The 16,087-nt window shown below is 47.2% G+C and overlaps 1 protein-coding gene across 3 annotated transcripts in view; it reads right to left on the minus strand.

Annotated features, from left to right (window-relative positions):
* RAD54L (RAD54 like) overlaps positions 1-9,492 on the minus strand; it is a 31,426-nt gene extending 21,934 nt beyond the window's left edge. For 2 of the 3 annotated variants that reach the window (XM_017881736.1, XM_017881734.1), the window contains exons 1-3: positions 9,101-9,492; positions 8,911-8,997; positions 7,383-7,502 (exon numbers count right to left, since the gene is read on the minus strand). In XM_017881736.1, the coding sequence (XP_017737225.1) occupies positions 7,383-7,502; positions 8,911-8,997; positions 9,101-9,103 (210 nt within the window). In that variant the 5' untranslated portion in view covers positions 9,104-9,492. Of the gene's footprint in view, positions 1-659; positions 700-7,382; positions 7,503-8,910; positions 8,998-9,100 lie in introns of those variants that run through there. The other variant, XM_017881735.1, reaches the window with a different exon arrangement.
* Positions 9,493-16,087: the final 6,595 nt, after the last annotated feature.

The raw sequence follows: 16,087 nt of genomic DNA on the forward strand, positions 1-16,087 counted from the left end.
TTGGCCCCCCAAAGTACTGGGGATTACAGGAATGAGCTATCGCGACTGGCCTCAAATGTACTTTAAATTAAAAAAAAAGTAATGAATTTTTTTTGTGATATTAGAAGACAGAAAACGAGTATGTAGAAATGAACTTCCTTATCACACTAAATAACATGACAATATCACACTAAGTAACATAACATGAGGGCAAAGTTGGCAAAACACTCAAATGCTTTTGTTTATTTGCAAACTTCTTTGCATGTGAATAAAATCCTTTATTGACTTTTTTTTTTTTTTTTTTAGAGACAGGGTCTCACTTTGTCGCCCAGGCTGGAGTACAGTAGTGGTGATCATACCTCACTGCAGTCTCTAAGTCCTGGCTCAAGGGATCTTCTCACCTCCGCCTCCCAAAGTGCTGGGATTATAGGCATGAGCCATCATGCCCAGCCTTTACTATTTTTAATTAGCATGACTGTAACTATGAACAGCAATGATAATCATTATGAAAGATGCTAACAAAAAGGACCCTTGGCCAGTGCAGTGGCTCATGCTTATAACCCCAGTGCTTTGGGAGGCTGAGGTGGGAGGACCGCTTAAGTCCAGGATTTTGAGACCAGTCTAAGGCAACGTAGTGAGACCCCACCCAACACACCCCCTAAACAAAATTTAAAAATTACCCAGGCACTGTGGCACATGGTCCCAGCTACTCAGAAGGCCGAGGCAGGAAGATCACTTGAGCCTAGGAGTTCAAGGCTGCAGTGAGCTATGATTACACCATTGCACTCCAGCCTGGGTGACAGCAAGACCTGCCTCAAAGGAAAAAAAAAAAGCTACTCTTAAGTCAAATGAGAGGAAAAGGAGATAGACCCTAATTTTCTTTTTAATATAGCATCAATTCTAAAACAGAAATATTTTCAAAATTATCAGTATAGAAGGCTAGATTTGAGGCTCTGAGTAGCCAAGAATGTATGCTCCAAATTTAAAAAGACTTTCAATAGAACACAGGAACCATAGGTTCTGCAGGGAGAACTACAGGCTTGCATAACTGGCAAGGAAGAATGTGGAGACCCCTGGCCAAAAACATCTGAGGGCTCAGTCTGCAAAATGGAATGGCTGGCCAGGCACAGTGCATGCCTGTAATCCCAGCACTTTGGGAGGTCAAGGCAGGCAGGTCACTTGAGGTCAGGAGTTCAAGACCTGCCTTGCCAACATGGTGAAACCCCCTCTCTACTAAAAATACAAAAAACTGAGCTGGGCATGGTGGCGGGCACCTATAATCTCAGTTACTTGGGGGGTTGAGGCACAAGAATCACTTGAACCTGGGAGGTCGAAGTTGCAGTGAGCCGAGATCGCACCACTGTACTCCAGCCTGGGCCATAGAGCAAGACCCTGTCTCAAAAAAAATAAATAAATAAATAAAAAATGAAAAAGAAAAGAATGGCCAACCTGCAGGGATCTGGTCTGGTGACTCACCAGTCTCTATAGGAGGGGGCAGGGAGGGAGCATGCTCTCATTCTCTGTTCATTTGGTTACTGATAATTCATATCAATTTTTCCTTCTGATAGATGAGAGACAGCATCCCTCCTCCCCACCAAGGCTAAAGCTTCCCATTTCTGCAGAGAATCACTCTGTTATGACTGATCACTCTGTATCTCAGCCTCTCCCTATTAGCTCTTACCAGTATTCAAAATGGACTTAATTATCTCCTATCTTAAAAACAAATATTCGTTTGATTCCTTATCTCCTCCCCTCCACAGGCAAACTTCTACTAAGTTATATAGCTCCCCTTTTTTCCTCCCACTCTTCCTGTCTTCTGCCCCTTCCACTCTGGCCAAGATCACGAATGGCCTACATGACCCTAATTCCAATGGACATGTATCTTACTTGACGAAGCTGGCCACTCTTTCTCAAATATTTTCTGCCTTTGACTTCCATGACACTACTGTCCACCTTTCCGGGATCTCATCTTCAGTCCCCTAACGAGCTCTTTTTCCTCTGCCTTTTAACCCTCACCCCACCCCCAGAGCTCAGTGCTCCCAACCAGCTGCAGTGACACACATCTGTAATCCCAGCACTCTGGGAGGCCAAGACAGGAGGATTGCTAGAACCCAGGAGTTTGAAACCTTCCTGGGCAACATAGTGAGACCTGGTCTCTACATATCATTTAAAAATTAGCCAGGTGTGGTGGCGCATGTCTGTGGTCCTAGCTACTCCAGAGGCTGAGGTGGCAGCAATACCCGAGCCTGAGATTGAGGCTGCAGTGACCTGTGATCGCACCACTGCATTCCAGCCTGGGCAACACAGCGAGACCCTGTCTCAGAAAAAAAAAAAACAAAGTCAGTGCTCCCCAGGGCGCAGGGTTTAGCCCTCAGATCTTCTGACTACACATTCACCAATCCATTTACCAGGTATAAAATATATCTATGCTAATGAGTCCCAGATAGATTTCTAGTTATACCTTACTCCACATCCACATTTGCAACCGACTGCAGACCTAGATCTCCTGCAGGGACTTCAAAATCATCATGTCGGCTGGGCACGGTGGCTCAAGCCTGTAATCCCAGCACTTTGGGAGGCCCGAGACGGCAGATTCACGAGGTCAGGAGATCGAGACCATCCTGGCCCTAACACGGTGAAACCCCGCTCTCTCTTAAAAATAACAAAAAAAACTTAGCCAGGCGAGATGCGCGGGCGCCTGTAGTTTCCCAGCTACTCGGGGCGGCTGAGGCCAAGGAGAATGCGCCGTAACACCTGAGCAGCGGAGCTTGCAGTGCAGCTGAGATCTGGCCACTGCACTCCAGTCCGCGGCGACAGACCCGAAACTCAGCCTCAAAAAAAACAAAAAAAAAATCATCATGTCTAAGGCTAAAGTCCTCATCTCCAAGGCCACACTATGACTTCTGTGAGCCCCAGGCACTTTTGACTTTGGGGTCCCTTCCTCCATTAAAAAAAAAAAAAAAAAAAAAGCCAGATGCAGCGGCTCACTCCTGTAATACTAGCATTTTGGGAGGCCAAGGCAGAAAGATCACTCAAGGTCAAGAGTTCAAGACCAGCCTGGCCAACATTGTAAAACCGTGTCTCTACTAAAAATACAAAAATTTGCCAGGCGTGGTGGCGGGTGCCTGTAATCCCAGCTATTCAGGAGGCTGAGGCAGGAGAACAGCCTGAACCTGGGAGGCGGAGGTTGCAGTGCACCAAGATCACGCCACCGCACTCCATTCTAAGCGACAGAGCAAGACTCCCTATGAAAAAAAAGAAAAAACAAAAACAAAAAAGACTGCGTTGGTATAAAGATAAATATAATAATATAATCAGGCTAGATTACTATGTATTTTTTTCTTCTGATTTTAAAAGGAATTAAAGACCACCATCGCTCTCTAAGTGCAGTGTTAGCTCACCAAGCTCCAGCTGAAGGAGAATGGAGATAAGTAAGGAGGTGAGCCAAGATAGCACCACTGCACTCCAGTCTGGGTGAGAGCATAAGACCCTGTCTCAAAAAAAAAAAAAAAAGGAATACCTAAGTATATCACAATGAGTAGAAAAATAGGGGACAGAAATCAAGTATTGCATTTTTCCATCATTTTCATTTTTTGTGTGAATTTTTTTTTTTTTAGATGGAGTCTCACTCTGTTGCCAGGCTAGAGTGCAATGGCGCGATCTCAGCTCACTACAAGCTCTACCTCCCGGGTTCATACCATTCCTCAGCCTCCCGAGTAGCTGGGACTACAGGCACCCACCACCACGCCCAGCTAATTTTTTGTATTTTTTAGTAGAGACGGAGTTTCACCGTGTTAGCCAGGATGGTCTCAATCTCCGATCTGACCTCGTGATGCGCCCACCTCAGCATTCCGAAGTGCTGGGATTACAGGCGTGAGCCACCTTGCCCGGCCTTTTGTGTGAATTCTTAATATAAATGTAGAGATGTAAAGCATTAATACAAGTCAAAATGTTTCAGTGAACAAGTTTCAGCACTTCCATTCTATAACAATTATAAACAAACCTGTTCATATCTTCTGGACAATGGATTTTTTAAAATACAATTTCTTATTGACAGCAACTAAACAGTGTTAGTAGCATTCTTATCACACAGCAGATTCTACCCATTAACTATACTTTTCTGAATTTTCCTATATGCAAGTATTTTTTTCCTTTTGAGACAGGGTCTCTGTCACTCAGGGTGGAGTGCAGTGACAGTATCATGTGTCACTGCACCCTTGACCTCCTCAGCTGAAACGATCCTCCCACCTCAGTCTCCAGAGTAGCTGGGACTACAGTCACATGCAACCACATACAGCCCATTTATTTATTGTTTTTTAGAGATAGGGTCTCACTATGTTGCTCAAGTTGGTCTCACACTCCTGGGCTCAAGTGATCCTCCTGCCTCGGCCTCCCAAAGTGCTGGGATTACAGGTATGCACCACCACGCCTGGCCTGCAAGTACATTTTTAATGTTGTCTATCTTCTGTTCTATTCCTGTAACTTTGCTATTAAAAGACAATAGCTTTTGTATAATACATTCAACTTCATGGGCCTCCTGATTACAGTGCCCACCATCTCCCTCCCACCAAATGCCATTCCTCTTCTGCGTTCCCTATCTCAGCAAATGGCACCACCATCCATCCACCTTGCCCAAGCCTAAAATCCCAACTTCATCCTCAATTTTCCCTCTCCCCACATGTAATCAATCCCAAGTTTTTCCACTTGTAATTTTTAAGTATCTCTCAAAATCCACCTACTTCTTCCCATTCCCCATTCCCCTAAAACCCATGTCCAGGGCATAATTCTCTCTTGCTTGGCCACCTGCAATAGCTTTCTCACTAGTTTCCCTACCTCCAGTCTCTCCACATCCAACAGATATGCTACACTGCTGTTACCTCCCACCCCGACTTAAAACACTTCTAAAGCTCTTCAATGACCTTAGTCCAGACTCTCCTAGCATGGCTTCTGAAAGGCCTTCCACTCTTAGCCTCTGCATAGCTCTCCAACTCTCATCTCTCACCACCATCCCCCAACTCCCCACACTCTCTTTTCAGTACCTGCCTCTATTGCTGCCAGGCTTTCCAATAAGCTGTTCCTTCTATTAGAATATTTTCCACTCCTGGCCGGGCGCGGTGGCTCACGCCTATAATCCCAGCACTTTGGGAGGCCGAGACGGGCAGATCACGAGGTCAGGAGATCGAGACCATCCTGGCTAACACGATTAAACCCTGTCTCTACTGAAAATACAAAACAAATTAGCCTGGTGTGGTGGCGGGCGCCTGTAGTCCCAGCTACTCGGGAGGCCGAGGCAGCAGAATGGCGTGAACCAAGGAGGCGGAGCTTGCAGTGAGCCCAGATCACCCCACTGCACTCCAGCCTGGGCAACTGAGTGAGACTCCATCTCAAAAAATAAATAAATAAATAAGAATGTTTTCCACTGTCTTCACCTGTCTAACCCCTCATATCTTTCAAGACTTAACAGCACATCTTTCAGAGGCAGGTCTTCCCCAATCTCCAGACCCGTAGGTCTCCTGTTATGCACTCCCACAACTGCACTTATGCCATGTAGTTACACAGGACAACTTTGAATAAATCCTGAATGAAACAGTCCCAGAAGATTATACACCATTTTAACACCATTTTCTTTGAGATGGGGTCTCGCTCTGTCACCCAGGCTGGAGTGCAATGGTGCCAGTCTCAGCTGACTGCAACCTCTGCCTCCTAGGCTTAAGCGATCCTCCCATGTCAGCCTCCCAGGTAGCTGGGACAACAGGCACACACCACCATGCCCAGCTAATTTTTTTGTATTTTTGATAGCGATGGGGTTTCACCATGTTGCCTGGGTTGGTCTTAAACTCCTGAGCTCAAGCCATCCGCCTACCTCGGTCTCCCAGAATGCTGGGATTATAGGTGTGAACCAACACGCCTACCCAACACCATTTTTTAAAGTTCAAAAAACCAATTAAAAAATGTATTAGTGATTTTTTTTTTTTTTGAGATGGAGTCTCACTCTGTTGCTGAGGCTGTATTAGTGATTTTTGTATGTATCCTAAAACTGTCATAAAAGCAAAAGATAATGGATACAATTCAAGATAGTGATTACCTCTGGGGATAGGAAAAGGGATTATGGGTTTGACGATGTTCTAGTCCTGGATGATGGGTTCACAGGTGTTTGTGTTTTATAACTTATGTGATATATCTATATTTATCAAGTATTACACAAAACTGTTTTTTTTTTGTTTTTGGGATGGATTTTCACTCTTGTCGCCCAGGCTGGAGCGTAATGGCACGATCTCGGCTCACTACAACCTCCGCCTCCCGGGTTCAAGTGATTCTCTTGCCTCAGCCTCCCAAGTAGCTGGGATTACAGGCATGCACCACCATGCCTGGCTAATTTTCTCTGTATTTTTAATAGAGACGGGATTTCAACATGTTTGCCAGGCTGGTCTTGAACTCCTGACCTCAGGTGATCCATCTGCCTTGGCCTCCCAAAGTGCTGGGATTACAGGCATGAGCCACTGCGCCTGGCCCAAAACTGTTTTTATTTAGTTAGGTTTTTTTTTTTTTTTTTTGAGACCAAGTCTCACTCTTGCCCAGGCTGGAGTGCAGTAGCATGATCTTGACTCCCTGCAACCTCTGCCTCCCGGGTTTCAAGTGATTCTCATGCCTCAGCCTCCTGAGTAGCTGGGACTACAGGCATATGACACCATGCCCAGTTAATTTTTGTATTTTTAGTAGAGAAAGGGTTTAACCATGTTGGCCAGGCTGGTCTCAAACTCCTAACTTCAGGTGATCCACCCACCTCGGCCTCCTGAAGTGCTGGGATTACAGGCGTGAGCTACCGTGCCCGCCCACAAAACTGTGTTTAAATGTTTGCTGAATGCACAAATGACTAATCTCCATTATGTATTCCTAGTTTTCCTTCAAAACATTACTCATAAAGCTTAGTGGAAAAGCTTTGGAACTAGGCAGATCTGCTGCACCCACTCTGAGCAAATTACTTAACCTTTCTGAGACTCAGTTTTCTCATCTTAAAACGTGAGAATTACATGAGGCAATGCACCTGCCATGGTGGAGATTAAGTTTGACTTTACTAGAGGAAATATATGACTGTGGTACTCCTTAAAGTCATATACAGAGTCAGAGTCTGAGCTGACATGAGGATCCTAGTTCCTTTACCCTCCTTTCCTCAGGAATCTGAACCATCTGATCTGGTGCCCATGTAGCTACTATAAACCAGGCACAAGTTAGGCACACCTCGCTAAGCAGGCCCCAGCAGCTGTGGGCAGGTCCAAAGCCCCCACAGATGTGTGTCTTCTGGCCACTCTAGAAAGCACTGAGGGAGTCTACAGGGACAGGAGTCTACCTAGGCTGAGTGACTGGGCACAGACATATACATGCAGGTTGCAGTTCTGGCTTACATGCTGACTGCTGTCCAGACAAGGTGGTTGATTGGTTAGCTGACTCAAAGGTTTCCGAAAAGGAGACAGGAAACACTCCTGGATCTGGGTGTCACTGCTGGATTTCCGTTTCCTAGGAGTCTAGGAGAGAGAATTGGGAAAGGTGAAGTCTAGAAGACCACAGAAATCACCATAATGGCAACTAATACTTGAAGTGCTTATTAAGTGCCAGGCACTGTGCTAAATTCTTCACGCATGTTATAGTGTATCTTCTTCATAGCTACTCTATTATATAGATTTATTATCCTTATTTAAGAGGTGATAAAACTGGAGCTTAATGCGGTTAAATAACCTGCCTAAACTGAGCAGGGGCAATGGAAAGGGTAAATAAAACGGGCGTGTGAAGAGCAAGTCTACCAACAGCATGGAGTCCTGGTGGCCCCAAAGCTTCACTCCAAAAGCTCCATGGAATGACTGAGCAACCAAACACTTCGCTGAGTTTCCAAGGGGCAAGAGTACAGCTGCCTTCAACTCCCAGGCCATTGAGGCCACTCCCCACTCAGGCCACCCATGGCCATGAGGACACTGGCACTAAAAGCATCTTCAGCAGCAACCAGCAACTGACAGTAGACCCAGCTGCAGAGAATGCTGCCCCAAGTTCAAGTCTGAGACCCATGTACGTGGCAAGGGGCAGCCAATGTGCCTCCTTCACAGGTAGAGAAGCCCCTTGCACACCACAGTACAACTATTGAGCAAACCCCTCCAAGCCATTAGGCAAGAACCCACTTGTGCCAGTTTGCCAGGATATTTGAAGCTTCAGCGATCCTATAAGACACACCTGAAACAAACACCAGCAGCCCCACCCCACACCTTATTCGCACACTGCTCCTGCCAAAAAGTGCCTTCTAATCCTTGCATAGCTGATCCCTTCCTTCAAAGTTCCAGTGGCCAAGCCCCCACTTCTTGAACTGCTCTTATTCTCTGAAGTCCATGCTGCACTGTCCTATTTCTTTTGGTTTACATAGGTCCTGCCCACAGTCAGCCCCAGTAAGCCTCCAAAACAGGAAGCAGCACACAGGGCCCAACCTAAAGTAGAATATACTGTACTTCAGTATGAGCAAGGACTGGAAGGACCCAACCTGTCAGATCTAGGCCCAAGTGAGCCCAGGACTCTAAGGGAGGCCCAGAACACTCTACTGTTCTGTGACACTGGGCAGGGGACAAGGAGCAAAAGAGCAGGCTGCTAATTGCTGTTGTGTAGCCCTTTTTTTCAAACAGAGTCAAAAGGTCCAATCCAACCGGCTCTTTTGCTTTAGAATACCTTTTCCCACCAGGAAAACTGAGGTTATATTAGCTTCTAATGACTACTCTGAGGACAAAGATTTTATTAATCTTGTTTAATGCCTGGCACATAGTAAGTACTCATTAAAAGTTTACTGAACATACAAAAGAGGCATCTGGAGTTGGCTATGTAACCCTAGAAACCAAGTCCTGGCTTCTTTTCTGCCCAAACAGAAAACTCCCCTTCCCTGTCCCCTTGAGTGCTCACCACTAGGCCAGGTTGCCAGTCTTCATCTTGAGAGGACCCGCCTTCAGGCTTTCTCTTGGCCAGCTGGCTGGGAGCCAAGCTCCTCCTCTGTAAGGGGAGAAAGGAAACAGTGCCTGCAAGCATCCTGCAGCCTAGGCCTGTTAGACCCTGACCCAGGGCTACTCCCAGCCTCCCCTAGGCCCACACTTACCATCCTGGGCCTAGGAGTTTAAAACGTCAAGTACCCATGAGCCGAAGGTCAAAAGCAGGCAGCGGCTAAGTGTGTAAGACCAGGGTCTAATCAGCAGAGAGGGCTGCTACATTATTGAGAGGACCGGCTAATTAAAGAGGGGGCCTGGATGGCGGGAATCCGTCCAGGAACTGGGGTTTGGACCCAAACTGTGAGAGTGTCCGTCCTCAGTAGGCCGAGACGAGAGATTAGGCCAAAGTGGAAGAGACCAAGCAGAGATTAGTGTGGGACTGGGGGAGGAGGCAGGTGGAGTCCCAGACTGGGCGGAGTGGAGTGGGGATGATGGTCCCAGACTGGGCGGAGTGGAGTGGGGATGATGGTCCCAGTCCGGGTGAAGGGAGGAGGTAGTTGCGCGGCGGGGCGGGGTGGGAGTGGGGGTGGGGTGGGTAATCCACTGGGCCACGGAAAGAGAAAGCTGTGGTTGGAAAGTTCCGAAGCCTGGGTGGGGAGCCAAGTCCTGAGAAAAGGAGAATTTCCCAGGGCTGGACGGTGGGGAAAAAACCAGGATTAAGTTCAGGGATAGGTTCGAAGCAGGAAGCCACGGCGCGGGCCTGTAAAAGACCCCAGGGGGGTTAGGATGGGGGAAACCAGGAGGGGCTGAAAAGAGCGACAGAGATGGCACCGTTAGACCCCAGGCACCTCCCTCCCAAAAAAACCTTCTTCTTCCCCAAAAGCGGCGCGTTTAAACAGCCGGCCAAGGACTCCACCCTGACCCCCCGGCCAAAGACCCAGTTCAATCGAACCCTCCCGCCGCGCTTGCTGGTCGTATCACCCATTGGCCTGTGTTTTCGATGAGTTCGGCCCTCCCGCGACCCAAGGAAGAGGAGGGAATAGTGGCTGCCGCCCAATGAGTTGAGTCTGGGCGTGGGGCTGGAGAAGCTAACATTGGACCTTACTAGGGAGGGCCGTGACTTAGATGGAAGGGCGGGGGCCAACAGAGGTGGGCGGTTTGGCACGAGAAGAGAGGGGCGTGGGGACGGGGGCGAGAGGGGCGAGGGCCGGGAGGGGGAATGTTGGGGGGCGAGGGGCGGGGCAAACCAGAGGTGAGCGGTTGGGCGAGGAAGGAGCGGGGCGGGGCGAGAAGGAGCCTGCGGGGCCAACAGCGGGGGGAGGTTGGGCTAGAGGAGCGGGGCAGGGCTAGAAGAGCTGGACTGGGCGGGGAGGGGCGGGGCGGAATTACTGCTGCGAGCTGGAATTCGGCCCCTGTCTTGGGTGTTTGTCCCAGGTGGGTGAGCTGTGGTCCCGCAGCTATGGAAGGGATGATTTACGCCACATTGAGCAACGGAGGAGTTACCACCTGTTGTGGACAACTGGGGATTATGAAAGGCGGCACATTTCTGGGAGTTTGGATTGCATCTACAGTGGTGCCAGGTCTAGAGCAGAGGGCCGGGGTTGGAGTCAGGCCTCGCCCACCCAGAAAGTGGTGAGAGGCATTCGGCCCAGACTGCCACGTGGTGGACTCGGGCAGTGGGAGTCCCCGGATGACGCGACTTTCTCGCTCAGGGATGTCTTGAAAGAAGCTGCCTTCCTCTCCAAGTCCAAACCGCGTTGGAGGAAGCGTGGTGTTTGGAGTCTTAGATTTAATCATCCAATCTCTCAAAACGTCAGTTTCTTCATATCTAAAGTGGCATTAGAATAGTACCTCCCCCCCCCAAGGTTATTCTGACAAGTAAATTAATGTGTGTAAAGCACCCAACAGTGACATGCACAACCTAGGTACTCACTAATAATAATAAGGGTATATATATATATATATATAGCATTTACCACCAGGCATTTCTGAGCTTCTAAGATATAACAATTCATGTAATGCTCATGACTATGAGGTAGGTTTATTCTTGTCCCCATTTTGTAAGTGAGGAAACAGGCCTAGATAGGCTAGTAACTTGTCCAAGGTCACACACCTGACTACAGCTTACGCCATCCTCACAGGGTTATCAAAAATTCTGAGGTCGGGCATGGTGGCTCACACCTGTAATTCCAGCACTTTGGGAGGCCGAGGCGGGAGGATTGCCCAGGACTTCCAGACCAGCCTGGGCAACACAGAGAAACCCCATCTCTACAAAAAAATTAGCCAGGCGTGATGGTGCACAGCTGTAGTCCTAGCTATTGCAGAGGCTGAGCTTGGAAGGATCTCTTGAGCCTGGAAGGTCAAGCTGCAGTGAGCCGAGATCACACCATTGCACTCCAACCTGGACGACAGAGCAAGACACTATCTCAAAACAAAGAATTCTGGAGAGAAATATCGTTTTAATTAAGTATTAATCGGTTGGGAGGCTGTGGCGGGCAGATCACTTTAGGTCAGGAGTTCGAGAACAGCCTGGCCAACATGGTGAAGCTCTGTCTCTACTAAAAGCACAAAAATTAGACGGGCATGGTGGCAGGCACCTGTAATCCCAGCTACTCATGAGGCTGAGGCAGGAGAGTCGCTTGAACTCAGGAGGCGGAGGTTGCAGTGAGCCGAGATCACACCACTGCACTCCAGCCGGAACGACAGAGCAAGACTTCATTTCAAAAATAAATAAATAAATATTTCTGGTTCTAGTTTCCAGTAATAGCAAATAAATGTAGTCAGATTAACCCTCCCACAAATAACAATGACAAACTCTAGGGAAAAAAATATTTTGAAAAACCAATTATTCCAGGGCACTGGACAGTGGCCAAATACAACTGCAACTGGTGAGATTAGAGAAGCTGTGGCCTCTTGCTTAGGGCATTCCCCAATCCGCAAGGAACTCTGGTGTGAAGACACAGCTTTATTACCTTGAGGTGTCAGGAAACAGAGTTTGAGGCGGGCAGGGCAACCAAAAAGTTACAGGAGAAATCCTAAAAAGGAGAGTATTGCAGAGGGGGTGAGCCCCAACATTTGGATAAGACAAGTCCTCCCAATTCCTTGGTTGACTGCTTATGTATACATGGGCAGGGGTAACAAGAAACCCAGCAAAAAAAAAAAAAAAAAAAAAAAAAAAACAGCAGGTAGAAGGTAGAACTGGGTGAAGATTTTAGCTTCTGCCCTCTGCTGGAGATGATTGATTTGGAATTAAAAATCTAGCCAAATTAGCTCCCTGCCAGAACAAAAGCTGTTCTTCAGAGGAAAATTCTGCAAAGGGCATAAGAAAAAAGTTTCCAGACACGATCTCGCTGTGTTGTCCAACCTGGAGTTCAGTGGCACTATCACAGCTCACTGCAGCCTTGACCTCCCAGGCCCAATCTCCCACCTCAGCCTCTCAGGTAGCTGGAACCATAGGCATGTGCCACCATTCCTGACAAATTTTGTTAATTACTTGTAGAGTTGGAGGTCTCACTATGTTGCCTAGGATGGTTTCAAACTCCTGAGCTAATCTTTCTGCCTCAGCCTCCCAAAGTGCTGGGATTATAGGCATTAGCCACTGTGTCCAATCTAGGATGAAAACATTCTATATATTGAGATGATGTGGCATTACAGTAGGTCTTTTTTTTTTTTTTTTTTTCCAAACAGAGTCTTGCTTTATCACCCAGGCTGGAATGCAGTGGCGCCATCACAGCTCACTGTAGCCTTGACCTCCTGGGCTCAAGCAAGCCTCCCACCTCAGCTTCCCAAGTAACTAGGACCACAGGCATGCATGACCATGCCCAGTTAATTTTTTGATTGTTTGTAGAGACAAGGTCTCAGTATGTTACCCAGGGTGGTCTCAAACTCCTGGGCTCAAGCAATCCTACCACCTTAGCCTCCCAAAGTGCTGGAATTATAGGGGTCAGCCACTGTGCCCAGCCTTTAATTTAAAAAAATAAAATAAAATGAAAACAAAATACAGACAATTTAAAAATCAACAAAAACAGTAGATTCATCCCCATCAAACTTGAAATACTAAGGAAAATTCTTCACACTAAAGAAAATAACAGGCTAGACTTGGTGGTTCATCCCTACAATTCCAACACTTTGGGAGGCAGAGGTGGGCAGATCACTTGAGCCCAGGAGCAGACTGGGTAACAGGGTGAAATGCTGTCTCTACAAAAAATACAAAAATTAGCCAGGCAGGTGGGTGTGCCTGCAGTCCCATCTACTAAGGAGGCTGAGGTGGGAGGATTGCTTGACCCCAGGAAATGGAGGTTGCAGTGAGCCCAGATCATGCTCTTGTACTCCATCCTGGGTGACAGAGCAAGATTCTGCCAAAACAAAAAAATTAACTGGGCGTGGTGGTGTGTGCCTGTAGTCCTAGCTACTCAGGAGGCTGAGGTAAGGAGGATCAATGAACCCAGGAGGTTGAGGCTGCAGTGAGCTGTGACTATATCACTGTACCCTAGCCTGGGTGACAGAGTGAAACCCTGTGCCAACAAATAAAAATAAAAATAGGCCAGGCGTGGTGGCTCACACCTGTAATCCCAGCAGTTTGGGAGGCTGAGGTGGGTGGATCACAAGGTCAGGAGTTCGAGACCAGCCTGGCCAACACAGTGAAACCTCGTCTCTACTAAAAATACAAAAATTAGCCGGGTGTGGTGGCATGCACCTGTAGTCCCAGCTACTTGGGAGGCTGAGGCGGTAGAATCACTTGAACCTGGGAGGTGGAGGTTGCAGTGAGCAGAGACCGCCCCATTGTACTCCAGCCTGGGTGACAGAGTGAGACTCCGTCTAAAAAAATAAATAAATACATAAAAATAAAAATAAATGTCACCCAACAATCTACAGGAAGGAATGAGGATCACCAAAAATGATAAATATATGGATGTGGTAGACAGAATAACAGCATCTAAAAGATGTTCATAGGCTGGGTGGCTCATACCTGTAATCCCAGCACTTTAGGAGGCCAAGGCAGGAGGATTGCATGAGTCCAGGAGTCAAGACCACCCTGGGCAACATAGTGACACCTCATCTTTACAAAAAATAAACAAAAATTATGGAAGTGTGGTGGTATGGCGTGTTCCTGTAGTCCTGGCTGCTTGGGAGGCTACAGCAGGAAGATCACTTGAGCCCCAGAGGTTGAGCCTGCAGTGAGCCAAGATCACACCACTGCACTCCAGCCTGGGCAACAGAGAGAGACCCTGTCTCAAAAAAAAAAAAAGTCATGCCTCAATCTCCAGAATCTGGAATGTGATAGGTTACATAGCAAAGGAGAATTAATACTGCAGATGGAATTAGTCTGTTAATTGACTTTCATTTTATTTTATTTTCTTGAGACAGAGTGTCACTCTGTTGCCCAGGCTGGAGTGCAGTGGTGCAGTCTCGGCTCACTGCAACCTCTGCCTCCCAGGTTCAAGTGATCTTCCTGCCTCAGCCCCCCTAGTAGCTGGACTTACAGGCACATGCCAGCATGCCCGGCTAATTTTTGTATATTTAGTAGAGACAGTGTTTTGCCATGTTGGCCAGATTGGTCTCAAATTCCTGACCTCAGGTAATCCACCCGCCTCAGCTTCCCAAAGTGCTGGGATTGCAGGTGTGAACCACCACACCCAGCCAATTGTCTGACTTTGATGGGGAGATTATCCTGGCTTAACTGGATGGGTCCAGTGTAATCATAAGGGTCTTTATCAACGGAATAGGGAGGCAGAGGAGTCAGTGTCACCTGGAAAATTGAAGGAAATGGATTATCCATTAAAGCCTCCAAAAAAGAACACAACCCTGCCAGCACCTTGATTTTACCCTAATGAGATGTATCTTAGACCTCTGACCTCCAAAACTCAAATTCATTTGTGTTGTTTTCCACCACTAATTTGTGTCAATTTGTTACAGCAGCAATAGGAAACTTCTTTGGTTAATATAAAAGTCTGACTTTAAAAAAATTATTCTCTTTAAAAGACATATGACATGTTAAAACAAACACTATATTCTGGTGTTTATAACATATGTAGGTATAGTACATCTGAAAGCAGTAACTCAAAGGACTAGGCCAGAGTGAAACCGCCTTTGCAAAAATTATAACTGAGGGAGTTATGACAGTGAGAGAGATCAGACCTAACCAATTCCATCTTCCTTCTAACCTTTAATCTGTCCTTGTTCATTCCTGGGTGTTGGGCAAACCAACTTTGGGAAGGACTTCAGTTCATTGTTTGACTCTGAAACAAAATTGATAATAGCCCTTTCTCAAAAAGACCCCCTTCCTGCCTGGGGATAAGTCTGCCTTTGAGGGATAATATGGTTTGGCTGTGTCCCCACCCAAATCTCATCTTGAATTCCATGTTATGGGAGGGACACAATGGGAGGTAACTGAATCATGGGAGCAGGTCTTTCCCATGCTGATCTCGTGATAGTGAATAAGGCTCATGAGGTCTGATGGTTTTATATGGGGGAGTTTCCCTGCACAAACTCTCCCTCTTTGCCTGCTGCCATTCATGTAAAACATGACTCACTCCTCCTCCTTGCCTTCCAGCATGATTGTGAGGCCTCCAGCCACGTGGAACTGTAAGTCCATTAAACCTCTTTCTTTTGTAAATTTCCCATTCCTGGGTATGTCTTTATAAGTAGTGTGAAAATGGAGCAATACACAGGACTAACAAATTAGCTACCAGATTAGAAATTAAGATTTAGGGATCGTGCAACCTCTGGCTCCAAGAGTCTGAACCTCCCCAAATTGCTCCTAGGGATAACATCACTATTGTAAACCCTAAGATCAGTGCCTGAGATATTTTGCAGCCCCTGCACTGGATGGATCAGCTGACACCATCCAGACCAGTCATCTGGCTCACCCAGTGCTGCCATCCCACCCAGGAACAAAACACAGTAAGAAAACCTCATTTTGACCCCTATGATTCCATCTCCAACCTGACCAATCAGCACTCCCCACTTCCCAAGTCCCTACCTGCCAAATTATCTTTAAAAACTCTGATCCTCGAATGCTCAGGGAGACCAACTTGAATAATAATAAAACTCCAACTCCATGGCCAGGCGTGGTGGCTCACGCCTGTAATCCCAGCACTTTGGGAGGCCGAGACGGGCGGATTACGAGGTCAGGAGATCAAGACCATCCTGGCTAA

Source organism: Rhinopithecus bieti, unplaced genomic scaffold (assembly GCF_001698545.2).
Source record: "Rhinopithecus bieti isolate Rb0 unplaced genomic scaffold, ASM169854v2 scaffold_12155, whole genome shotgun sequence".
NCBI lineage: Eukaryota > Metazoa > Chordata > Mammalia > Primates > Cercopithecidae > Rhinopithecus > Rhinopithecus bieti.